The following is a 27,981-nucleotide window of genomic DNA, read 5'->3' as shown; positions in this document are numbered from 1 at the left end:
TCATAACTTCTTTTATATTGTAAGTACATACATATTTCTTACGGGTTGAATTCGATTCTGTTCTCCAAATACTACCAGTTCATTATAAACTCAAGCGTGTGCAATCAATGCACCAAATTTTGCAACGTAAAAATAAGTAAATGATATAAAAAAAAAACGTTTTAATGTACAGAGCATTAGAGATAGACCTAAAATTTCTACAGAGAAAGTACAAATTTGAGATCGATTTTAAGCGGTCGTTATTCATATATCCACATACAGACATATATTACCCTTCATATCAATTCAGGTCTATTACATGCGCCCCACGCTTTTCATTTTCAATCTCAAAAATGGTTTATAAAAACTTTTGCTAAAATTGCAAAATCAAAAGTTATCAAAACACTTTCTACTTTTTAGTCAAATCAATTTCATTTAAAGAAATGGCATGTCGTCCATTTCCGCTGTAGCATACGTAGTGAATAGAGCGACGTCTACCTCTCAACCGGCGAGGTTGCACTAGACTTTTTTATAGGATCTTTGCAAAACAAAGGTTTTTTTTAGCAATGAATGGTGTCTGGACACACAACATTGCAAGTTGATAAAAGTGTTGTAAAAATAATGAGTCAAATTTTATTTGTGAAAATTTCTCAATTTTATTTATGAATTATATGGATATTTGGCTTCGAATAATGAACGGTGGTCCTTTATCGGATTTGATAATCTACACAGCATATCGCACACAATCTTCAAAAGTGCCACAACTCAAAATTACACGTTCGTCAGAAAATGCGAAAAACTATTTCGTAGCACATGCTAATCATATGTTCAAGGGCGACTTCACCTTATGTTTTTTTTCAACAAGTTATAATAAAAATCTGCTCCATCTTTTGCTTAACGGGAAATAAAAGCTCTGTCTACATTTTTAGTGCCTTTAAAAAATGCCAAATTTTGAGTTGTGTCACTTTTGAAGATCGTGTGCGATATGTAACCTGATTTTTGTTAATAAAGGGGCGAAAATATGTGTCCGATTAAAAACTGTCGAGTCATGCGACAATTCGAACTAATTGCGAATTGCCAATATATTCATAATACTGCCATCATTATAAATTATAGGTCGTAAATTCAAAGTGATACGACTACAAATTTAATACTAATTATAATCTCTGCAATTATTCAATATGCATGACTTTGATTTTAATTGGTTCAATATATTATATTAACTAAAATTTTTTATATTCCAGATGGCTGCTGATATCAAATTCAACAGCTCCTTAACGCCCTGCGATCCTTACTACAAACCCGTTTTGATCATTGGGCAACTGCGTCATTTAAATTTGCTAAACTTTTCAAATGTATCCAGTAAATTGAACCCACGCGTCGATGAGACTACTTTCAAAAATGCTATTTCTTGTTTACATCCTTCGCCCACGGACAAATGCTCGCTTTACTTGGATTGTGCCACTATAGCAGCTGTACCGCTCAAGTGCTCACGTCACAATACACCATCGCGTGCTCACGCTATTACTCGCCTTGTTAGAACCCATATTATGCATTCAAACGAAGAAAATGTTGTTATTGTTTGCGATCGTAGTGACCTATTTGCTAGTGCCTGTGCCGTAGCACGTGCCTTTCCACTGTATTCTAGAAAAACTGGCGGTGGCCAGAACAAAGCCGATAATTGTACGCAAGATGAGGTTATGGGTAACGATGCTGATGGAGATACTGGCACTGGTCCAATAATAAATGTAGAATTTATTATCATCGAAAAGGATGGCCAAGTTTCAGAAGAGCCACTGGATACAACGGATATCGCTTGCATCGAGGAAGCGGCTCGTGGCATACGTCTCGCTGCACGTATCGTAGATATGCCATGCAATGAGATGAACGTCAGTCATTTCATAAAGGAAGCTGATCTTGTAGCGAACGAGTTGGGTATTACACCCATTGTTATTCGTGGCGAAGAACTAAATGAACGTGGTTTCGGTGGGATATATGGTGTTGGTAAGGCAGCTGCTGTGCCACCGGCATTGGTGGTGCTCTCTTATGAGCCAAAAGGTGCACATGATACTGTAGCACTGGTGGGCAAGGGTATTGTTTATGACACTGGTGGTTTAAGTATTAAAGGCAAAACTGTCATGCCGGGAATGAAGCGTGACTGTGGTGGTGCTGCTGCCATTCTGGGTGCCTTCTATGCTGCTGTGAAATGCGGTTTCAAAGAAAACTTGCACGCAGTCCTGTGCTTAGCGGAGAACGCAGTTGGGCCCAATGCAACGAGGTACGTTATTGGATTAATTTAACTTTATTGCTTATTTGTTGGTATTTCTTTTCACATAAATAGACCGGATGATGTGCACACTTTGTATTCGGGACGCACTGTTGAAATTAACAACACAGACGCCGAAGGACGACTCGTACTGTCTGATGGTGTTAGTTATGCACACAAGGATCTAAAAGCTAATATCATTCTGGATATGGCAACATTAACAGGTGCACAGGTGGGTTTATTGTCATGTCTATGCTTTGCTAGCATAATAGTTATAAAAACATTTATTTGCGAGTCTGATGCCATAGTGGACAAATTGATAGGTTGATATTTAGTTGAAAAAATTAAGCAGTAAATGGACTTAAAGATTTTTGACAATGTCACTGTCGGCTGGCATTTGGTATTGCTCCATAGCTGAGTTTATTTTAAAATTTAAAGTATCGAATATTTTCGTGAGTGAAAGTTGGATAAATATAAACATGATAAAAGACAGGGCTTCGGAGCGGAGCGGTGCAGAGGAGTAAGGAGCCAAGGAGCAAAGGAGCAAAGGATTGCGGCTAGAGCGGAGCAAAGGGCTAAAAAATTAATTAGCTCCTTAGCTTCTTAAAGATATTTCCTTATTTCATTGCACAATGCCCAGCAGTCAGGGATAGTTGCCACGTCAATTTGAACGGCGATGAAAAACAATGACTTCCCAGCCAGCAGAGAGAGGCGTTTATTTATTTATTTATATATTTTTTTGAACCAAGAAAAAACATCTGTGAAGTGCAGAAGATAAGAGTATTGAACGAAAAATTTAAGAACAAGAGAGAAAACAGCCAAAAACCTATCCGTTTCAAAAAAATTTCGGTTCTTGTCTGCCGCACACACACACAGTGGAAAAACGAATCGTCAAATTATTCGAAAATGGAATCGCTAAACGGACAAAAATTCGCATTTCATCCACTTTTTTTCTTTTTCAAATACATTTAGGTTTTTTTTTTTTCTGGCTGGGTTAGTATCTGTCATTTTATTTGCAAGACGAAATATACTGGGATCATATAAATAGCTCTCCTTACATTTCTATGGATGAGTTAACCAATTAAAGTCCAAGTGGCATTTTTTTTATTTTGCTTGGGATACAGAAGTGCTTCTAGAGCATGTAGGTAGATGCTCTAAAGATAAAGAAAATAAAAAAAATGACGGTTAATTCTTTTGCGGTTAGGGCTCAATATGTAAGTAATTAAATAAATAAAAAAGTTTATTATTGTGAGCGAGAACGGAGCTCTGAGCGAAGTGAAATACCGGAGCGGCGCTAGAGCGGAGCTACGAAAAAACACCTTTGCATAAAAAAGTAATTTGGAAAAAATGTCGGTTAATTATTTTACGGTTAGGGCTTCATATACCGGTTTGGATGTGTTAGTGAAAATAAATATGTGTTAGTTACACCGGCATGACTCTGAGTGACTAAACTGTTTGTAGTCGAAAGGCGAGTTGCTGATGACTTATTTGTTCTTTAAAGAGTTATGGACCGAAAAAGAATTAAGAAAAATTACAAAAACAAGTAAATTAGTTTAAGTTCGGGCGGAGCCGAACATTAAATACCCGGCGCAAGTATTAAATATATGTTTTTTCACCTTTCCGAAACCTTCCGCTAGATGGTAAGCCGGGGTGTATCAATTTTGAGTAAATTAGCGTCCTTCAATTTCGAAATATTGAAGTTTCAAGCATTTATGAAATTTACCGTTATATGAGAAGCGGCCGTTATTTTAGTCCGATTTCAATAATTTTCAACGTTTTGCTTATATGTGGCAAGCACAATAACCACAACGAATTTGGTACAAATTGGTAGAACGGTTACCGATATACTTATATGTGATCATAAGTGGGCGGTGGCACGCCCATTTTCCAAAATTTTACCATAACCGTATTTCTTGGTAAAGAATTGTTGCAAGTATCAATTTTGAATAAATTAGCTTCAATATTTACTGATTTATCGAAGATTTTGTATTTCTCTAAATTACCGTTATATGGGATGTGGGCGTGGTTATTGTCCGATTTTAAAAAGTTTCGGCGATTTTTTATGCTGTACGAAGGCCAACAACTGTGCCAAGTTTGGAAGAAATTGGTGCAGCAGTTACCAAGATATACACATGTAACCATAAGTGGGCGTGGCTACGCCCATTTTCCAAAAATTTATAATATTCTTATTTTTCGTCTAAAAATTATTGTAAATATCAATTTTGAGTCAATTATCTTCAGTAGTTACTAAAATATCGCAGTTTTCGTATTTCTGGGAATTACCGTTATATGGGAAGTGGGCGTGGTTAAAGTCCGATTTCCCCCATTTTCAATACCAACCTACCTTGGATTAAGGGAAACCTACATACCAAATTTCGTTGAGATATCTCAATTTTTGCTCGAGTTATCGTGTACACGGACGGACGGACAGACGGACAGACGGACAGACGGACGGACAGACAGACATGGCTTAATCGATTTCTTTTTTCATCCTGATCATTTATGTATACATTTGTCTATGTCTATCTCGATTCGTTTTGGCTGTTACAAACAACCGTTATGTGAACAAAATTAATATACCCTTGTGCACAAGTGCGCTCGGGTATAAAAATAACCGATCTCACGATGGTCACCAGATCGACCCGGATACCCCGGCCAAGGACCATTACATCAGCATACATCCCCGAATACGCATTTTTTCATCATCGGAACAGCACCTTCCGGCAACACTGCTCCGAAGTCTCTATTCCCTCTATTTCGTTGCCATATCAGACAATGCTCGGTCCTCAACAGCCATAGAGACTGGCAAGTAAACTTCATCGCAGCCTGCAACCAACGCAACGCGCAACCAACAACCAGGCGAACTAAACAACACTCGACAAAACGCACCCCGGCAACAAAACACACATAACAACATATCACACCAATGCAGACCAGCGGGCAACGTACGCAACCATAACCAGATGCACACCCGGGAACACAAGAACACCACCTAGAGGCAAATCTGGCTGTGTTGTGTATGCAATAACCGCATATATGGCAACGCCACCTCCGTTCAATGCAGTGGCTGTGAAGGATGGTAGCACTTCGACAACCGTTCAGGCTTAAAAAGCGTACGAGACCGACTATCTGGCTCCCTGCTGCGCTGTAGCGGGCGTCAGTGCGAGCAACCACGCAACAGCCGCACCAGCAACCTGAAAGACACCACAAGCAAATCCCCGAATTCGGATGTGGGCATGCACGGCATGCGCAACTCAGATCCGCGCTAACGTAGCATTTGTTCAGTGCAATGGGTACGAGGGCTGGAGGCACTTCTGCAACTGCTCAAGGCTGAGAGGGCTACGCCACTACCACTCCAGTGCCTACATCGCCCCCTGCTGCTCTGGGCCATTTAACACGACCCATATCGCCATACCCCACACACCGCCCCACCGTCCCTCCATACAATATCACCTTTACAACAACATCAGTCTCCACTTATACCGGCGGCCCGAACAAACCTACCCAGCTCTATTGCCATCAAAATGTATTTAGCACCTTGATTGCCATTATGCACATCAATATCAACGGCCTGACTTCATGTCACGACATAACATCAAAATCGTGGTAGTTCAAGAAACTAGGTTCCGCAGCAGCACGCACCTTCTCACCTGCGACAGATATAACGACAAGACCGCCTATGCGACAGAGGAGAAGGCATCGCTTTTATCATCCACCAAACATTTTAATATAGAAGCGTCACGCCTGAAATCGCCAGAGGCGACCTTCTCATCGAATTCCAGGGTATAGCCGTTACACACACAGAACTGAAAATCATCAACGTCTACATTCCACCCATCACGAGTTGTTCGCCAGGATACCGCCCAGACATCAGTCCCCTACTCGTCGGAGATAACACGCTAGTGATAGGCGACTTCAATGCACACCACGAGCTCTGGCATTCTAACCTTGGCAACGACCAAGGGGATGTAGCGCTATCAGATCAAATTGATTACTCCACCTTCTGTCGCCTGAAGGACGATGTCCCAACGAAACTCACAGGCACTTGCAGCAGCTCGCCGTACTTATCCATCGCGAGAGCAAACTTCACCAACTGCACCACATGGCGAGCCATGATCTCCTTGTCCTCCGACCACCTGTCTGTCATAATATCTATTGACCGCCCCAGTGATTTTGTAGTCTCCGAGTGCCGCACATACGTCAACGTCAAAAAGGCCAATTAGGGAAGGCTTCAGAGACTAACCACAAGGCGGGGTATTATCGCCGATCCGGTTTAATCTATGCTTAGCGAAACTCCCCCCTCCAAAGTCGGACCTTAAATACGCCAATATCTCGACTCCTCGAACACAATCAATACTATCACTGAATCCATGGTAGTAAAATTTTTCTTGAAAACTACGAAACTGCTATCACTGATCTCAAATAGCTGCGAACGTAGCATACACTTTGACATCGCATTTCCGTAGCTACACGAAAAACGTATAACGATGGATTCGGTAATAGCGCCGAGTGTAAGGACGAGGAGAAGAAGAACCTGTCTGCAGTCTGCACTCGGGAAGAACAACTGGCTCCTCTTTTCAAACTAGAAAGGCAATTTTCGAAGAAGAAATTTTAAATCGAAAAACAAAATGATCTTGTAAAAACCGTTTCCTGACCTTTTTCATGCTCAAAACGCGGCAGTCTGCGATTTCGGCACGACGAAAAGAAGAATTGTGAATGTTCGAATAAATCGCTGCAGCAAAATCGCATAAATGCGTATCGGCATTGTTGTAATTTTCGTAGGTACAGATTCGCACCTAGAAAATCACACATGTGTATGGATGCCTTTATTTCGCAAAACTTTTAGTCGATTTGCTCGTTTATATAAAAACTGCATTTTCCTTCTTTAAGGGCTGTTTGCAGCTGTCAAGAAAAATCACAAGAAGTATTTTACATTATTTCTTTTGCTTGAAAAAGTACTCTGTTTTTGCTGTAATTTTTTTGAAGAAATAAATCAAGGCGCATTTAATCCTTATTGAATTCAATTGAATTCGCCTAGAAATAAATATACTTTTTTCTCTTGAAAGCTGCAAACTGATTAAGAAATTTTCAAAGAAAACAATTTCTTTTCCGTTTCTTGTGCGTTATTTTATATGCATTTTTTTGTTTTTCTTTAGAGCTGCAAACAGCCGTTTAATTACTTTATTTGCGAATCACACAATGTATTTTTTTCCAAGTATTTCAAACTTAACACACTTACCATTCAATTAATTATTCCATTCGTTGTGATTTTTTTATGTCTTCTACATTTTGCTTAAATGCATTAGTTCAGGTTGGAACAGTTTTTTAAAAATTCAGGCTTCCTTTCAACCATGATTTCCTTCCTTTCGTCTTTCTCTAGCCTTGTATCTGATTTTGTTTTTGTTGATTTCATTCTAGATATACCAACATTTATTTCATTTGCAATTCATACTTTTTTCTTTCACTTTCAATTTGTCTTAATTTGATTTGTAAGTTGGCATTGCATGTAACTAACGCAACAGGACATTGATGTTCGTTGCCACAGGCACTTGATGTCAGATGCCACGATAATTGCTCGCTAGACACATACATACATACATACATGCCGCCATTTGTATGCAAAAGATAGCAAAAGTGGTGTAAAAAGGCAAACCAGTTGGAAAACATTCTAGGAGGGCAACTAGTGCAAATTGACTAGGCAATAACTGGTATGAGCTGCTGCGGAGGTCTACCAGTTCAACAGTTTCGAGGAAATTTCGATTATGACATTAGCGATATTTGTCTTGGAACTGTAAAATCCAAAGCGAGAACGTAATACTTCTTGCGAATCTCGGCCTTCCCGTCGATTTAAGACTGACTACCGCTTGTGATTTGAAGATCACAGATTCGAATCCGCTATTGAAGACTGTTCTAATTAACATAATGTAGATTCGAAATATTTTAATTTAATTTACAATTCATTTGCAAACGAATAAATCAAAAAAAGGTTAAATAAAAAACAAATATTCTTTGTAAAGCTGGATTTCCACTAGGCATTAAATGGCAAAAATTGTACTGACAAAGTTGGGAATTAAAAAATAATCGTGTCATTACGTTAAAAAATAGTCATTATGACATATTTTTGTTATATTTTTCTTTGGTTTGTTTGATATTTACTGCCATACCTTTAACAAAAGCGTTGGGCGGAGCGGCTTCTGACGCCTAGCGTTAGCGCCGAAGTGCCATACCTAAACAATGGCGTCAACGCTACGTCAAATGCAGAAATAACACCAACAATAAGCATAGGTTTGTTTGTGTGTAACACGGAAATGACAGTTTCGCCGTTTTCTGCAGCCAACTTCAATATCTAACGCACTGTCAAAATCGGATTTTCCAACCGCTCAGCGTTGACGTCGCGTTGTTTCGGTATGCTTCATACAAATTGTATGGGCATGAGAATTTTTTGGCTGCCAGACAACGTGGACGCTTTTGTTTAGGTATTAATTTTTTTATAAAATTATAGCTCATTTTCAAACAAAACCAATTACTATATTAAACAATTTCAAACTTCGTGCACAAATGAGAAAAAATTTAATCGAGTTTCATCAAAATTGCAAACTTTTAAGTTATTGTTTTTTGGAAAAATTTATAAATTTTTGGTTGGTCGCGCTATTTTGGGCTTGGTAGGCAATTGAAAAGCAGAGCTCTCTCTCAACGAACAAAAATCTCTTATCATGCCCGTCCTCTTATATGGCGCAGAAACATTGACGATGTCTAACCAAGATAATAAGGCTTTTGGGGGCTTTCGAGAGAACTATTCTTCGCAAGACCTATGGCCCCATTCGCGTGGGCGACGAGCACCGAAGTAGATGGAATATCGAACTGTACGAGATTTTTAACGACATGGACATAGTTAAGCGCATAGAAATACAACGACTGCGCTGGCTTGGACATAGTGTACGCACGGATGACGACGCTCCGGTGAAAAGATCCTCCGACTCCGCATCCATAGGTTGACAACGAAAGCAAGGGCGCCCACGAACACAATGGAAGGACCAAGTGCAGGAAGACCTGTCCGCACTTGGGATGCCCAACTGGCACAAATCTGCAAAGGAGAGAGGCAACTGTATATTTTTTATTTTTTTTGTGTATATTCCCGCATTACTTTGGACCACGTTAACCAATTTCTAAAATTATTATTTTTTTTTAAGGAAAGGTTTTACCTCACAGATGGACCTATACTAATTTTGTTTAAATTCGATCATTGGATCATGAAGAAATTAACTATGAGAATTGAAGTCGGTTTTATTTTTTGCTTAAAAATTACTTGTATAAATTTAAGTGCTGAAAAAAAAACTTTTAAAACCGAAATAAGTTGCATGTATATTTCGAGCTCATTGCTACGGCACTTTACAAACTGTTAAAATCTGCAACTTCAAATATTTGAATTTACCATAAAACCTCGGTTTACGCAGCATTTTTTCGCAACAGTTTTTCGGAAAAGTTTCATTTCCTTCCCTCCTTAAGGTAAAATTAGTAAAGTAAAAAAGAAATTCCGGCTTTCAGAAAAAGGATTTTCTTCTAGCTAAGTTTTGAATTCATTAACTTAAATCCAACAGTTTATGGTAGAGTGGATACAAATGTTTGTTTTTCCACTGCATTTTGAAATTAATAATTTTATCAACGCTTAAGTTTTGGCTTTCCTTTTCTACCGTGGCCGACTGAGAGCGAGAACACCGTCTGAGCTTATCGGAGCTCGAATTATACTGCCCGGTATAGTTTGTGTGCTTGTGTGTATAGGTGTGTGCTCGGTTCCGACCGAAAGTGGGTTAAACTTACCTTGAGTTCGTTCATTTTATTTTAATAGAAAATACATGAGGGCTGTTCAGGATCTTGTACATATGCTCTTTTATTTGCATATTCGGCGCATTGTATGCAGGGCGGTATTCACCAACCTTTTCGTAGCAATAATCGTATTGAGCTCTTGAAAGACAGTCACGAGCAATCGCGATTTTTATGCAGAGGTCTATCAGTCTCTCTGGAGTTTTTAGCAAAAACAAAGAGGGACTGATTGGTCCAAAATACCTAGGGGAAACATGTGCGCCTTTTCCGGCCTTCGGGTTGAACTGCAAGCCTTGGGGATGTACCCGGTCCTCACGCAGTTCACATAAATAGGATCCAACCAATTGCACGACACCTTCAGAGCCCTTTGCTGCTGCGCAGGTATGATGCCATCGGTTCGCGGCGACTTTAATGGTTTCAACGAATTTATCGCCCAGGCCATGTTGCGATCGTCCAGAAGATCAGAGGAGTACAGGACCTGGGGGAAGATTCTGAAACCAGTTAGCTACGAAAATTTTCGAATCCCTACCGCAATTTTTGACGCAAAAACATTTATATCATGCGTCAAAAAGCGCGATAGCGATCCGAAAATTGTCGCTAACTGTTTACAAAATCTCCCTCCTGAAGTACAAAATATCGCAAAGAAGTACATTTGACTGTACTTCTAAGTACGAAGTACAAGAGCGAAAAAAGAAGTACTGTACTTCCGAAAGAAGTACGATTCGATTAAAAAGTTAAAAATTATGATGAAAATTTGCTGAATTTTCGCGAGTTTTGCACAGAGTTTGGGAATTATATTTTTGTGTTTTTTTTATTGTTGAATGAACCATATTTTTATACAAAATTGGCGGAAAAATATTAGAGTAAAAATTGTTGCATATATTGTGAAAAATTTGCTGTGCCGATACTTTGTTCCGGCAGAGTACCTTTCTTTAAAGTGCTGTATCTTGAAAACCTTTTAACGAAACTTAATAAAAAAAATATATTTCTTCCGTCTTATTGTGGGCTTCAATTATACATTTTTTACATTAATGTGCACGTAAAAAAAAAAACAAAACAAAAAAAAAATAAAAATTTTTCTTTTTGATTTTTTTTTTTTTAAATAAAGCATTTTTACTTTGTTAAGTTGCGGGCTTTCTTTCGGTATTATAAAATTTATTATATTTTAAGACTTCCGCCAACATATTTCAAAAAATTTACATACTTTAGCTGGACTAATTTGAAAATACCTCTAAAAATCTCGTTATTTTTTAATCCGGTTATAAAATTTTAGCCAATTTTTATGCATATGATTTGAAGTGATTTTATAAAAACTATATTATTAAAAATTAATTTTCTTTATAAAAATCTAGGCTTGTGGAGGTAGTCCCGAATGGGGTCCAGCTCACGTAAATCTTAATATACTTCCGAAATATTTTGGCGGGAGTCTTAAAATATAATAAATTTTCCGTTTTTTTTTTGGTATGGAGAGTGGTGCACTTTAATGTATGTACTTACATACAGAATTATTTGACATAATAATTAATGCAAATAATTCTTAGAGCTCTATTAAACCTGCAAACCCCTGTTTTGGTCAACTAACCGAAAATATTTGATTTTTTAATTTCTGATAACAGAATGACGAATTGTCTGTGTGTGATTGCTCATTACTAAATCTAAAAATTTTCAAATATCTTTCCAGGGCATTGCCACAGGCAAATTTCATGGGGCCATACTCACCAACTCCGAAGAATGGGAAACCAAAGCATTGGAAGCCGGACGTAAATCTGGTGATTTATTAGCGCCAATAGTTTACTCACCGGAATTGCATTTTTCTGAATTCGCGTCAGCCATTGCCGATATGAAAAACTCAGTTGCGGTAAGTAAGGTAAAAACTAGCACATAACTTCAACAGCAACCTTGGCCACAACAACAATGAGCAAAAATTCTTGTCATTTATTGTCAACTGACAGGAGCAACAATCTAATTTGAGAATTTTACAGTAAAAAATGAACGCTTATTCATACTACATACATATGTATGTACATACATATGTATGAATGTACAACTCGTATGTAGAAATCGTACATATAAACATACATACATATGTAGCTATGTACCATGTCACATGCAGTCATATCTGAGTATTGCATCTAGTAAATCTAACTTTTGATTGAACGTTATTTCGTTCGCTTACTACAAAAAGTTAGTTGTAGATTTTTTTGATTTAAAAGTTTACGTAAAGCACTGGCTGATAGCTTTCTTGTTTTTTTTTGTTCGGAATGGAGGTAAACTTTTTAGACCATCTGTCATAATTTTGACACTTAATTACAAGTTGCTAGTTGACCATAGATACATGTGTGCATTTAGCTTACGAATTTTAGCAATTTACTACAACAAACCGAAGTTGTAATAGTCATTGAACTGGCTTTTTATTGCTTTACACTTTTTTTTGCTGTTACTAATATTTCTTTGACCTTAAGTGGGATGTATATATGTAAATTAAGGCGGGTCGATTGGTATAGGCCATTTTTTTTTTTGACTATGAGCGTATGGCATTGAAGTATTCTAGGTGAAAATCTAAAGGCAGAGGCAGAATGCACAAACATATTTCTTTACCTCAATCACGAAAAACATTTTGTTCACATTTTTCAATAGAAGTTCGCTGTATTGAACCAATCGTGTGACTACAAAAAGATAGCCCAATATAAAAAATGTACAAATTTACCAATCGTGTGACACTGCCTAAGAAATTTTTCCTTAGCAAATTTTACTTTGCTGTAGTATGTAAAGAAGTGTTACCTCGCAACCAACATTTTTATGCTATATAACTGAAAAAATTTTCAATTTCAATTCAAAATTTTGAAAAATCCTTAAGTGTCTGTTTGTTTTTTTTTTACCTAGCATTGAATTTCACTAAATTACAGATTATTCTAAAGACCACTAGTAAATCATGATATTTTTGGCATATTCTGATCCTTTTATTAATATCTAATATATGAGTTAAACGCAGAGTATACTTAATACATTGGTTTTATTAAAAAAGGCGAAAAAATTCGAATTTTCTTCGTCGATCGGTCGACATTTAAAGGCGACTGTACAGAGTCGATCGAAAAGTCGAAAGTAGACTTTCTAGTAAAGGCGAACAGCCCTAGTATAATATTCTCAACAAATCCAAATATGAAATTTGAAAAACTGTCAAAAGCGCATCAATTCATTTTAAACGAATGAAGAACGTGACTGATTTGTGTGAACGAAAAAAAAAAATATTGTACTTGTACATATCAGTACATTGTTGACAATCACATTTTGTTGAGTCATTTCTAGATTAAATGTATGTAAGTAGTTCTTTATTATCGATTAAAAATCACATAACTATTTTTCATGATTGATGTTTAACCGCATAAAAATTTCACAATAAGAGTTTATGGCTGAAGTAACTTAGTCCCGTCTGTCGCGGTAACGGCTAATGCAATTGATGGTCATATTTTATTTTGACATTTCCTTATTTAGAAAAAAAATTCCAAATCTGATAAATTTTGTTAACTTTAACGACTCAATCAATGATTTACAGTTTTGTACATATTTATGTCCGCACTTACATATGTATGTACTTATCCTCAATGAAGTGCGAAAGAATTTTTTTTATGGGTATTTTCATACGTCACGTACGTGACACTCGTTCGTTTCAATGAGATACAAACAAGGAAAAACATTTGTTTTCTTTAACATCTTTGGACAAGGGAGTAGCACTTAATTAGCTCTATATTTAACCGAAAAAATCGCAATCGAATCGCATGGTCGCCCAAAATGGTAGTAGGATTTTTTAAGGATTTGAAATTTCAAAAATATGATTCATCCGAAAAATTGTTTAAGAAATTCAGTGCAGTGTGGAATAACAATATAGGTACCAAATGAAAGAAAAAGTTGTGCAGAGTTAAAAAAATATATATTTTTTTGGTTCACAAGGACGAATAGCCTTTTATTTAATTTTATTTTTTAAGCTAATAAAGTTAGAAAGTGTGAAACTTAGTCCAAAACATATATTTTTTGCAAAAAGCGCTGCAAATTTTGAAGAATATTCAAGGATATAATTTTAAAAGGACAGGTTCAATACGCAAAATGTTCCAAACATATGGAGAAAATATGGTTACATAAGCATAGCGATGTCATTGGACCTGGCCACCTCTGGTCCAACGCTGCATAACATGGGACCACCTATACAAATACTCCTTTTAGACTTTATATAAACCGAATAATTGATAATATTTAAAGGTGCTTTTTAAATTTAAATAGTAAAATTGATTATTTAAAATGCATTTTGTGAAAATTCGTTTTAATATTACAATAATACAATGTAATGACATTTGATATTTGATATCAGTTTTTTACTTACGTTTGAAGTGGTCCAGGTCAGCATGACAAGGTGGTCCTTTTACCCATTCTTTAAACCTACGTCTTAGTAGACCACCTGGTTCTCAAATTTTTGCAGGGTTATTTGACGCAACAAATGTGTAAAACAATCGGTTAAATGTATATATATCGGTATTTTTGGAATGTCCTTAAATGTAAAATTTTCTTCAACATTCAATAAATTTCATTTCGCATTGTTAAATTTGAAGCATTATTTAAAAATCTTTGAACATGAAATCTGCATGGCTGTTGGCGGAAGTTAAGGACATTTGCTGTAAATAAAAAAATATAAAATTCGGTGATGCAGAGAACTCTAAAAAAAAAAACCTGAATGTAGCCAAGCAAACATCCAAGTAACAATCAACGCCATATGCAATTCGTGTTTGCGCAATGAGCCAATACGCAAACCAAGCGACGAGGTATCAGTCGACGAAGCACACCATAAAAAATCCTAAATATTTATTGCCGCACATTCCTTAGTTGCAATTTTCTACTGCATTTTTTTTTTATTTCGATGCTTGTTTCACGCTTTCTTACTGCATTCTTGCGTGACTTTCCCTTTTGATTTTAAATGTAATGCGGCGTGATGCTGCTTTCGCCCACCCATTTTCATGAAGTACTCGCTGTTTAATTTAAGGATGTGTACACAGAAAACAGTCAATTAAATATATTTCTCTCAACACAAAATTTTGTAAGTTTAACCAAATCACGTAATTAGAATCAAATCCTATGCTGAGGGAAAAATATTAGTTGACCAACTAAACTCTTTCTTTGTGTAGTAGAGATCAGGGTTGCCACTTCGGTAAATTATTACCTAAGTTGGTAGAAAAAATTTGCGTTGGTAAAAAGGTAAATTTTTTCTCATTTTGGTAAAATATTTTGTTTGAAAAACAAATAAAGTTTAGTATTCGCTTTATTTTTCGTAGTTAACCTTATATTATAAACTAGCTGACCCGGCGAAATTCGTCCCGCCCAAAATTTATTGTTTTATTGAAAAATTTGGTCCAACGTTTTCACCACAATTCTTGTTACCAATACATGTTTTAAATATTAGCCAGAACGGATCGTAAATACAATTTTTAGTACAAACTCGACTCCAGCGCCATCTGGTGTTTTAAGTTGTGAACCTCGTTTAGGAGGAGATCACTAACAAACTCACGTACCGAAAAATTATATATGTATTAACACTTTTCTCCATTACGGGATTGATACCATATCAAGTTCCAAGACTCGACCACAAATACTTCCAGAGAAATGCGGTATGAAAAATTCGATTTGTATGGTAGATACCATGCTCCCATGACATAACGAAATTACTATCAGCCTATAACCAAAAGGCGTCCACAATTTCAAAGAAATCCGTACAGTCGTTTGCGAGATCACCTCTTATAAAGATAGGGGACTTCTCTTTATATAATTGGTATAGATAATAAGTATACGTAAATAGCCAATACCCGATTGCTTTGCGGCGCCTTAAAACACCTTTTCAACTGTAAAACAATCATTCAATTCTATTCTATGTATATCTATAATATGTGTACCGAATTTCAAGAAAAACAATATGTACAATTTTTTTGAATAGATCAGTCCCTGGTCCACCTATCAGAAAAAAGTATCCTATATGTTAATGCGGGCAATAAGCTACCTATGCCCCAAATTTCAAGCAAATCAGACCATAAAGAAGATTTTTTTTCGAATAGATCGGTCCCTGGTCCACCTATCTGACCAAGTGCCCTATATTTTAATTGAGGAAAAAAGCTACCTACAGTACTTTGAATTTCTACGGTAACTGGCATTCCTAGTACTATAACACTCGGAGAAATATGCATGTTACACATGTTACTAGCGACTGGATAATATAATACGTACATATCGTCGTTTAAAGCACAAAACCGCGTAACTGACCGTTTTTGCCAAAAATTGGATTTGCTCACTCAAGCTCTTGGCAACCTCACATAGCGGTTTTGCATTATCTTGATACGCGGTTTTGTACTTTAAACGACGATATGTAAGTATATGTATGTACGTTAAACCACCTCCTACTACTAAAATACATGTGCAGTTGTGACCAGCAGATTCTCCTCGAACACACTGGATACATCTACATATAAACCGTTCCATGTCCCGCCTTCTATTTGTACACTTCTTGTTTTATACTACTTGTATTGGAAATTGCTCTCTAGTGTGTGTAGCAAATGCAATTGTATATATTTTTTTCTGCCACATAATTGTGTGCGCTCCAATAGGTCCCCGTAGGGAAAGCTACTAGTTCTGAATGCTACCAGTTTGCGTTTCAGCCCAACTAGTTCACGTTCCATTCAATTTTTTGTAGTTTTTTTTTTAACACGGCGAACTGTCAATTAAAGATATCCTGGCCGGGATTTTTTCAGGCAACCCATTCGAGAAATATTTCCTAACACGTCAAAATTTCATACAAAATAGATTTAATCCATTAAACAGATGGGTGAAGGTCGTGTCTTATTCGGATCTCCTACTGTTTAGGCAGGTTCTGCAATTCACTTCCGAGTGAATCTCAATCAAAGTCACTTTGAATTGAAATTGGATGGGGTTAAAATTCAATTGCAGAACCTGCCTCATTAAATTGCATTGATTTAATTTGAAAAGCCTTAATCACCTCCGAGCGGATTCGAACTTGTGATCTTTGAACCAGCACCAGTAGTCTTCACGCGACTCCACAGCCGACATTGCAAGTAAAGCAATTAATTGTGTTTTATTTTTCATTTTGACAAGTCAAAGGCAGATGTCGCTGATCGCTTATGCTCATACTAGTTAATGAACTGGTATTTTTACCAACTGGTTTGGCTTTTTACTGCGGGGATGTAACTATGTACATATGTATGTACATATGTTCGCATGCATGCAGTTCCATGGATGCGCGTTCGAATTCGCTATTAAAATTGTCGGAAGTTGCTTGTCACTAACTTCATACGTTATGTTAGTTGGTGTGTTTTTGATTTACTGCGTTTTGTTTAGGGATATTTTTTTGTTAGTTCTTCCGTCGTTCGTTGATTTTTAAATTTGTTGTTCCCCAATCGACGGTTATTTATCGATTTTTATTGTTATAATTTAAAATTCTGAGGGGAATGCAAAATCGTTGTTCAATTGTTTATGGAATTGGAGTGCAAAAAAAAAAGAAAACACAAATATAGTTTATTTTGATAAATTTTTCGTACGTTTTCACATACCCGTGTATACTACAGTTTGTTGGTTTATGTTGAAGTCTTCTTCTTCTTATTTGGCACTACAACTGTTTGTGTGCATGTGCCGGAAACAAAATATTTCACCAATTGAATCTCCACTTTTCGCCTAGCAAAAGATCTCCTCATGTATATGCATCTTTAGTAATAGAAATACCGAAGTTTTCGTATTTCTTAAATCTACCGTTATATGGAAGCTGGACGTTATTTTAATCCGATTTCGAAAATTTCAACTTACTGATTTTTTGTACCAAAGGCAATACTTGTACCGAGTTTGGTAGACATTAATGAAACGGTCATCGAGATACAAGGGTTGCGGTCAGCTGATTAAGTTAAGTGACATTTTGACCAGTTTTGGCTATTTTTCTTTTATCCGTTTAATGTTTATATTTTTTTTTTTGTAAAAGTTTAGCAAATTATGTAGTATAAATACACATTGAAAACTTCGTACAAAATTTATAAAAACTAAACAAACTTTAACAATTACACTCAAAAACTTTAAACTTTTTATAAAAAAATTTTTAGAAAAATTCTAGGTTTGCAGTTTTGTAGCCCATTAAATTTAAGTAGGTTAAAGTGCGAATTTCAGAACGCCAGAAAATCGCGGTGATTTTTAAAATTTTTTTTTTTGCTGAGGGTGCTTTTGGAGGAATATACTTAACACCGTCAGCAAAGAAAAAAGTAAAAATATTAACTAGTAAGTTTTAAGCAAAAAACCAAACCGACTTCAATTCTCTTGTACAAACTTAAGATTATCGTTAATTTCTTCAATATCCAATGATCGGATTTAAACGAAATTAGTATGGTAAAAAAAAAGAATTATAGAAGTCGGTTAACCTGGTCTAAAGTTATGCGGTAGCATTCGAAAAAAAATATATTCCAATGAATTGATAACCTTCTCCTTTATGCGAAGTCGGTTAAAAATATATTGGACTAACCGTTTGCGAGATATTGAATTTTTTCCGCTTTTCGTTGATTTGATTTGGAACCACCTCACCTATTACCCTGTCAGCAGTTAATCTTCCCAGGAAATGACATTATGCCCAACTTTAAATGCGAGTTCCTGCCCACGCTTTCAACATATTTTTTTCATCCACGCTTTATTGGAATCTTTAAACTATTGGCATATAGAGATAAAAAATTAGCGTAAGAAAATATTTCTAGTGCGGTGCAGGCAGTGCCGAAGCTTAAGTGACCTAGGTTTGACTTTGAATTCAAAAATAATAAATTTCCTTTGAAAATTTGTTATATTTTTCATTAAGCTTTTATTAAAACGGCATCTTATAATACACCGATGGCTAGTTAATCGTTAAAATCGTTTTGGCTGCCATATTGAATCCGCTATTTTGAATTTTTCAAATCAGACTCCTGACTCGTAACTAAAAACCCCTGAAAACATAAAAAGCCGTTGTTAATTTTTCTTTTTCAGTGTTGGGTTGTCTAGTCTCTAGACACGAAGTTGTAAAGCAAAATCCAATTTATAGTTAGTTTAGACGCCATATTTAAACCGCCATCTTGAAATTTAAAAACGCCCAAAGGTATTTAAAAATAGACCCTTCAAACTAGTTTTTTCCAAAATGTTTCGAATTGTTTATATCAAACCAAAAATTGAGAGATGGGATGGTCCGCTTGGCAAAGAATGTCCCATATACAAATCGTCGTTTAAAGTACAAAACCGCGTATTAACAAAATGCAAAGCCGCGTATGTGAGGTAGTATAAATTATTTTATAGAGAGTATTTCTCTCTCTCCCTCTCTTTTATAAAGCAATCGCATTTCTGGCTAGTATTTCAGGACGAATGGATAAAGCTTGAGTCAAGATGTAAGTTGAGCGATTTTGCAGAACGACGATACGCGGTTTTGTACTTTAAACGACGATATGTATGTATGTATTTGTTAAATACCAGTTAAACTTTTAATCTGCCTTCAAAAAAACTGAATTTTTGTTTTTTCCTGCCACTCAAAAAGATTTATCGAAAAAATGTTGCATCATCCCAAATTTCTGTATTAACTCCCACTTCACTTTACACTTAAAGCCACAATGCGCATGCATAGTATGTACATATTTCTATGCCAAACGAGCTGTCATTTGCTGTCATCAAGGATGTGCGAAAGCATATTTTTCCTGTTATAATACTTTTCAAACATATCCTTTAAAATATCCTGTCATTTCAAAGACGTTATGTTGCTGTGGCGCGTTAACTATAAAAATTTGCATCATTTGTACGTACGCACATACATACATACATACTTGCACAACTGGATGGAACCAGCATATAACCACAAGAAATTACAATGTGTCATCGCTAGCACTACCACTTGCTGTGTCTCCTGCGTGCCATATCGCTGTGAGACGCCAGCCATTCCAGCAGCTGGCAAACTCCAAATGTTGTCTATCTTCAACTACACACTCGCTTCGTAAATATTTGCTTTAGATTTCCTCCGCTTTGCATCTATTTTGTTTCTGTTTTTACTTAGAAAAAAAAAAAAAAATGTTGTTAGTTGCTTGCCAAGGCGTGCTTGCTGCTGGCTGGCTTGCTTGCTTGCACAGTGCCAATGCCAATCTTCAGCAGTGCCATGAAAGTGCTAACGAAATTGTAAAAGAAAAAAAAAATATAACAACAACAAACGATTTGAATCTGTAAGTAAGGTAAGCGCATATCGAACACAAACCACATAATAACCTTGAAAAGTTTTTTTATATGCAAAAGTTTATCGTATAAAAATTGAATTGAGAGCGAACATTAAAGTCAAAACAGATCCTTCTTTTTCGAATTTTTCCCCCCATTGTTGTGTGCCACTCAAAGGCGGCGAACAAGTTAAAGAGCTCAAAATGAAAGCATACATCAAGGCGTGTAAACAATATTGAAAAGTTTAATCGCTGACAACACGTCGAATGTAGCGTAGAAGAGCCACTGCTGCTGTTGGCTGCCTACTTTGCGGTTGTGTCTTTTAAATTTTTTTTCTATTGTTTTTTTCGTTTTTAAACTTTGTTTTATTTTTCGAGTTTTTATGTACTCTTCCGAGAGTTGGTGTTGGTCCTTTTCATAGCAGTCGGTTGTGTGCATTTATTTTGTATTAAAGCAAAGCTGTCATGGAAGCTTGGCACTTAAAACACTTAGAGGCTTGTCTGAGCAATATGGTTGGCTGTTATGTAATGCTTGCGATATGATTTGAATGCCAGCCACTTCATTGACTCAAGTACCATGTTTTATCGATGAATGGCTTATACAACTTTTTCGTTATTGTCATTAAACATTTTTTCATTTAATGCCTAGTGGAAAGTCAGCATTAAAACCATCGTGACTGAGCTGTGCAAAGCGAGCTACTTTTCGACTAGCTGGGAAGCAGACAGAAAATGAGAAAAATAATTCGAAAACTATGATTTCTATAGATTCATGTACGGGCTCTCCGATGGTTCTATGTGTCTTCCAAAGCTTTTCCACTTTTATGGCGAAAATTCTAAACGAAAATTTATTTGTAATTTTTCTCAATTATGGTAATTTTTAATATTGTTTTGAGTTATCTCAATCGAAAGATCAGGTCTTTCTACATAGAAATCAATAATAAAAACAGGGCCTTTTTTTATACCCGAGCACACTTGTGCACAGGGGTATATTAATTTTGTTCACATAACGGTTGTTTGTAACAGCCAAAACGAATCGAGATAGATATAGACAAAGGTATACATAAATGATCAGGATGAAAAAAGAAATCGATTAAGCCATGTCTGTCTGTCCGTCCGTCCGTGTACACGATAACTCGAGCAAAAATTGAAATATCTCAACGAAATTTGGCATGTAGGTTTCCCTTTATCCAAGGTAGGTTGGTATTGCAAATGGGCGAAATCGAACTTTAACCACGCCCACTTCCCATATAACGGTAATTTCCAGAAATACGAAAACTGCGATATTTTAGTAACTAATGAAGCTAATTCACTCAAAATTAATATTTATAATAAGTTTTAGTCGAAAAATAAGAATATTATAAATTTTTGGAAAATGGGAGTAGCCACGCCCCCATACCAAATGAACGAAAATTTTTACAATCGCTCAATAACCACGCCTACTTCCCATATAACGGTAATTTTCAGAAATACGAAAACTATGATATTTGAGTAACTACTGGAGATTATTCACTCAAAATTGATATTTAAAATAATTTTTAGTCGAAAAATAAGAATATTATAAATTTTAGGAAAATGGGCGTAGCCACGCCCACTTATGGTTACATGTGTATATCTTGGTAACCGCTGCATCAATTTCTTCCAAACTTGGCACAGATGTTGGCCTTAGTACAGCATAAAAAATCGCCGAAACTTTTTAAAATCGGACAATAACCACGCCCACATCCCATATAACGGTAATTTAGAGAAATACAAAATCTTCGATAAATCAGTAAATATTGAATATTTATTCAAAATTGATGCTTGCAACAATTCTTTACCAAGAAATACGTTTATGGTAAAATTTTGGAAAATGGGCGTGGCACCGCCCACTTATGATCACATATAAGTATATCGGTAACCGTTCTACCAATTTGTACCAAACTCGGTATGGTTATTGTACTTGCCACGTGTAAGCAAAACGTTGAAAATTATTGAAATCGGACTAAAATAACGGCCGCTTCTCATATAACGGTAAATTTCAGAAATGCTTGAAACTTCAATATTTCGAAATTGAAGGACGCTAATTTACTCAAAATTGATACACCCCGGCTTATCATCTAGCGGAAGGTTTCGGAAAGGTGAAAAAACATATATTTAATACTTGCGCCGGGTATTTAATGTTCGGCTCCGCCCGAACTTAGACCTTCTTACTTGTTGTTTTTCCTTTTGTTTGTTTAATAGTCCATCCTTTCTGGCTGAGGTAAGCTTTAATATTCCCTCTCGAGTATCAAGACGACCTCTGTTTTTGAAGCCACGCAAAACTAATTTTGAACTAAATAAATCATCCCGTTGCTTATGTCAAGATTTTAACTCTCATTCCAGCACGTTTGGCGTTTCTCACTCGATTCTCGAGAAAGCTATCTATTCTACTCTCAGTAATTGAAATACTATATTAAGCATATCCGATCAGCTGATGAATTTTACAAACGCCTGTTTCCACGACTCGGCACCAAAAAAAAAAGAATGGCATCACTGACTTTAATTATAATTTTGCAATCCAGTAGTAAATTTTACTACTAAGCTATTTTTAAGGCTAGAAATAGCATAATCGATGATAGTTATGTGGATTTGTATAACAGAAGCAAATGTTTGTGCAAATTGCAGAGACATATGTACATACATATAGGGTATTGAATATAGATACTCGATATTTAAGTTCAACCATAAATTTCCTCAGCCATTGCATTACATTGCTACTTTATTTGTTCAAAAAGAAATTTTCATATTTTTTATTCGTATTGAGCCGCATAGAGAGTTCGTAATTACCACATCGCCAACAGCGGGAGCTAATGAAAAATATGAGGCCATTGGCATTTGTGCTTATCACGGTGCGCTTTGTACTACTGCGTGCTGTCAGTTCTGTAGACACGCGCGTCATTTCTCTACCACATGTTGTGTCCAATATTATTCTTTCGCTTCCTTGCGATTTTCTATAAAATTTTCTGGTACTTACAGTGACTCAAACATATGAACACATGTTGATCTTTTTTTTCTTAATATTCGTAATGTGTTTCGAGCAATTTTTTGTTTTTAATTTTTCTATAAAAATACCACCGATGCTTTAACCAAAACCATATAGTACATAAATCAAAATTTCCACTTTTAAATCTGAATCTTAAAAACATTTTTGGGTATGCAGTTTTATAGCCTATACAATTTTAGTATAATGAAGTGCAAGTTTCAACCGGCTAAAAAAAAGCCCCCTTATAATATAGTTGAGTCCCCTTATGTGTACCGCAACTACTTTCCCATGTAAATGATCCATTTATTTTCCGGAAAAGACCTATCAATAAAATAAAGTGCTTCTATTCGCTTTTTTCGCATACAAATCGCTAATGCTTAGAAATAGTTTTTCCGAATAGGTGTCGCAGTTTAATATTTAGTTTGGAGTCATAGCTGCAAATGGAAATGGAACCAGAGTCTAGCTTTTTACACTGCACCCTTCGCTCCCAACTTGTAGAAAATTTATTATCAAAGCAGGCAAAAAGGACTGCGATAATTTCAGGAATTTTCTGGGTGTGGAGGGGAAGGCTCTCGTGATAAGCACACTTTCAATTTTGATGTTGCTGTTTGCCCAGCGTTCGTCACCATACTGTAATTCTGAAGAAAAGATGGGGCCTTACATAAGTCAGCTGTGTATAGCTTACGGTCGATATGTGGCTACAATCTACATCTTTTGCCTGTATCCTTTTTTAGAATTGAGGTTCCGGTAAAGCTTGTAGAATATCTTATTACATTAAATGAGCGATTCTTGCATATACTCCTGCGTTCAACTAATTAGAAACATTCAAAATGATATTGTTTGCAAATTATGTTTATTTTTAATAATTTTCATTTAAAATGAAATTCGATTTGTAACAGAAACCACAATAATAAAAGTTCAACTAATTAGCAACGAAATTCAAAATGATTGTTTGCAAATTATGTTTTATTTTTTTATTTTTAATAATTTTCAGTTAAAATATAATTCAATCTGGAACAGAAACCACAATAATAAAAGTTTCAAAGCTTGCAAAAATTGCAAAAAAAATGTTATCAAACTTCAAAAAATTGTCATCAAAATTTCCAAATTTGTAATAAGACTACTAGAAAATTTTCGGGTATGCAGTCTAAGAAAATGCAAGTCTCAAGTCGTTAAAAATTACCGTTGATTTTTTAGATTTTTTTTGTGGAGGGTGTTGCGGATTTTTTTTCATATAAAAAATTTTTGAAAATTTTCTAAGTACATATTCTGATAAAATTTTTCTTTCATTTTGATGACAATTTTTTGAAGTTTGAATAAGTTTTTTTGCAATTTTTGCAAGCCTTGAAACTTTTATTATCGTGGTTTCTGTTCCAGATTGAATTATATCTTACTTACTTACTTACTTACTTATTAAAAAAAAAAAAAAAACATAATTTGCAAACAATCATTTTGAATTTCGTTGTTAATTAGTTGAATACAGGTGTATGTACACATATGTACATATCGTCACCTCAATTGCAAAATAACGTAACAACATCGTCACTGAAATGCCAAAAAGTCGTAAAAAATTCACTTCTGATTGCTATGAATTCACTTTTTGATTGCTATGATGGATTTCATCGAATTACAACTCTCCACATCGTTTTATGAAAAAAAAATAGTCACGACTTTTTCCATTTCAGTGACGATGTTGTTATTTTGCATTTATGTAAATAGGTATTATCTCCGAGAATTCTCGTATAAGGTTGCCACTTATTTGAAATTAGTCACAAATTAAATAAAACATCATAATATGGGCATCCAATGGAAGCTATTTTAAAAATTACCAATTAATAAATATTTTTCAACGGGGTTGCCACTTTTTTGAATCGCATGCATAATAAATTTTTTGTTTAGAATATAAAGGCACAATATTACTTTTCATGGATACTAAAAGAAGGCTCTTATCTTAATTTCTACAAAATTTAACAAAAACAACGCAATACGGATATCAAATAAAAAGTATTTTTGAGAACTTTAATCCGAAAATATTTTGGATCGGGCTTGCCAGGTATTTTTAATACAAATTTGTATTTTGTTAATTTCATTAAGCATTGTTTTGTTCGCACGCTCAAAATATGTACTCTTCATCTCAGCGTATTTTCAATCCTAATATTTAAAGTAAATTAATTACTTATGTATTTTATAAGATACCAAAAGCCAAATCTTTCTTAATTTATTTGCAAAATATTCCTTTCAAAGCTATACAGATAACCCATGTTTGATACTCAGACCTTGAAAAATTTAAAAATGGACTGCGAGCAAAGCTCATCAAACCTGGTACCGAATAATGAAAACTTGTACTATATTTTTATTTCTAAAACATGGTCACCGTAACTACATGCCAACATTAAATATCTGGCTGATTAAATACTCGCACTCACATCTACATACTTGGATAACGGTTTTATTGCCTGGTGGTTAGTAGGATGTCAAATTAATGTCAATTATTTTGACAGTAGCCACTTTCGCTTTGACATTTGATTCCTGTAAGACTTTACCAATAGGTTAAACGTCACATGCACCCATACAAATACACGAATACACGCATACATACAGATGAACGCGCACAAATTAAAATGCATATATGTAGTATGAATGCAAATCTTAGCATTGCGGACGTTACATTCGGACGTTTCTTTTAACTTTTTTGCGGACAAAAAGACTTTAAGTTAAACATTTTTTGTGCTAAAAGGGGCGGTTTAAAGCAGTACTTATGAGAACAAAATAATGGAAATTTGAATTTGAATAAATGTCGGCGTATATGCCTTAGAAATTTGTGTTTGCGCGTTACTGAAAAAGAAAGCGATTTTGATATGAGAATACAGTCAACAAAAATACTTTGAACAGAAAATAATTAAGTTCACGAAATGTATTATAAAATCGAACTCAAGGTTGGATTAACCTCAAAATAATTGTATATGTGAGTTCGGGACGTTATGTTGCGGACGTTACTCTTTTTGCCGTTGAAAAAATTGATTTTTTTAAAGCGATATTGTTGTATTTTATTAAAAAACATAATGCCATTTTGACACAAAAATGCGAGAATTCGAATTGCCGGAATTTTTTTCGATTTTGTTTGAATATTTTTCTCGGATTCGCCCATATGCTTACCTCGCTTATTTTGGCGCGAAATTCAAGTTAAAGAAATCCAAGTCAACAAATTGTGTCCATATCATACGAACATCTATTCGATGAACCAACACTACTCACTAGTTCTACGATGTATGGCTCACATATTGAGGATCTGTATTTATGTGCGTATATTCTAATACTAGAATTTGATTTGTTTTTTTGTGGCATGAAAAAAGTATCAATCAGCTTAGGAAACTTTTTTCTTATGTACTGTGCTGGTTTATCAATTCTTCTTCTTCTTACTCTTCTTAAATAATTCACCATTCTTTATTTTAACATTTCTTAATTTAACTTTAATATGCCTTTCTGTTCCTTTTTCCATTGAAGGATCGCAACAACGGTCAACCGTCCTGCGCTGGTCTTTTTGTTGGCGCACATCTTGGTTTTGATTATCCTGGCGTTTGGATGCATGTCGATATGGCCGCACCTGTGTCAACGGTATGTATTTGTATGAAAGATTGATAACACAGTGGAACAACCATTTTAGGGCCTCAACCAAACCAACTTCAAACGTTTGTAACCATACGTGGTAGTCAATTGCCAAGAGGATTTAGCTCCATATCATCAAATGTTTTTTTTTTTTGCATTACAGTGCATTAAAGTTTCAATATTTTGGTAAAAAATGAAATTATATTATGTAATCGACTCCAAACATAATAACTGTCTTCAGAGACCTATAGTAAAATATAATGAGAAATTTTTTTTTGTTGAGCTTTTTAACCTTTTAACTCTCATTTGCATGGGTCGTTTTGACCCTCTTTAAAATTAGTTTCTTAAAAGTTTATTAAAAAAGGCAGTTGATACTGCACCGTAAGACTTTTTTTTTTGATAATTCTCTCGTAATATTACCAATTCGCGCTGCTCTCATCTCTTGTAAATATTATCCCTAGTGCTTGTACAACTTTAGTTTTTTACTTTAAATTTTTTTCACAGCATTTCACTTATCTATGTATGTATCTCTAAAACAATACCTATCCACATCTATCATTTCAGGGCGAACGTGCTACTGGTTATGGCGTAGCACTGCTGCTAACACTCTTCGGTAACTACACTAAATGCAGTATGCTGCAATCGATAGCGCCAAACGAAGCGGAACCGCCAACGAAGCGCGTTTGTCGTGATTAGGCAACAACAATGAGAGCATCTACAACACAACACCATCAAGCGCTCTACAATCTATCACCAAAACCAAGGGTATTCAGCGTGTAACGCAAGCATGTTCAGTTTGATGCGACAGAAAACAGCGGGTGAGGGGAGTAGCAGTTACAAAAAAAAAAAAAGTGCAAATAACGGCAATCATTGCTGCTTGTCTATTCGCTGTAATTCTTTTACTGATTTTTCATTGAATTTTATTTTTTTGATTTTTTTTTTTGATATTTCTTTTCGGTGGCGTATAACCAATGTGTATGCTCTCCAGTTCATTTTCAATTTCAATTGTAGAGGATATTATCTGCAAATTCTACTTACTATTCTTTATCTTGTATTATGGAAGAAAAAAA

General features: G+C 35.5%; 1 protein-coding gene across 2 annotated transcripts; it reads left to right on the top strand.

Annotated features, from left to right (window-relative positions):
* Nucleotides 1-27,981, top strand: LOC118737184 (probable aminopeptidase NPEPL1). 2 transcript variants are annotated; one of them, XM_036467530.1, is made up of 6 exons: nucleotides 1-19; nucleotides 1,224-2,257; nucleotides 2,321-2,477; nucleotides 11,748-11,933; nucleotides 26,810-26,920; nucleotides 27,476-27,981. In XM_036467530.1, the coding sequence occupies exons 2-6, from the start codon at nucleotides 1,224-1,226 to the stop codon at nucleotides 27,605-27,607; spliced, it is 1,620 nt and encodes a 539-aa protein (XP_036323423.1). In that variant the 5' UTR covers nucleotides 1-19; the 3' UTR covers nucleotides 27,608-27,981. The 2 variants fall into 2 exon arrangements, with proteins under 2 accessions (XP_036323423.1, XP_036323424.1); XM_036467531.1 differs by lacking the exon at nucleotides 1-19 and having other exon boundaries at nucleotides 11,748-11,924; nucleotides 27,476-27,748.

This window comes from Rhagoletis pomonella, unplaced genomic scaffold (genome assembly GCF_013731165.1).
Source record: "Rhagoletis pomonella isolate Grant_MI unplaced genomic scaffold, Rhpom_1.0 Rhpom_scaffold_00004, whole genome shotgun sequence".
NCBI classification, from domain to species: Eukaryota; Metazoa; Arthropoda; class Insecta; order Diptera; family Tephritidae; genus Rhagoletis; species Rhagoletis pomonella.
This window is presented reverse-complemented; position numbering and strand designations above follow the sequence as displayed.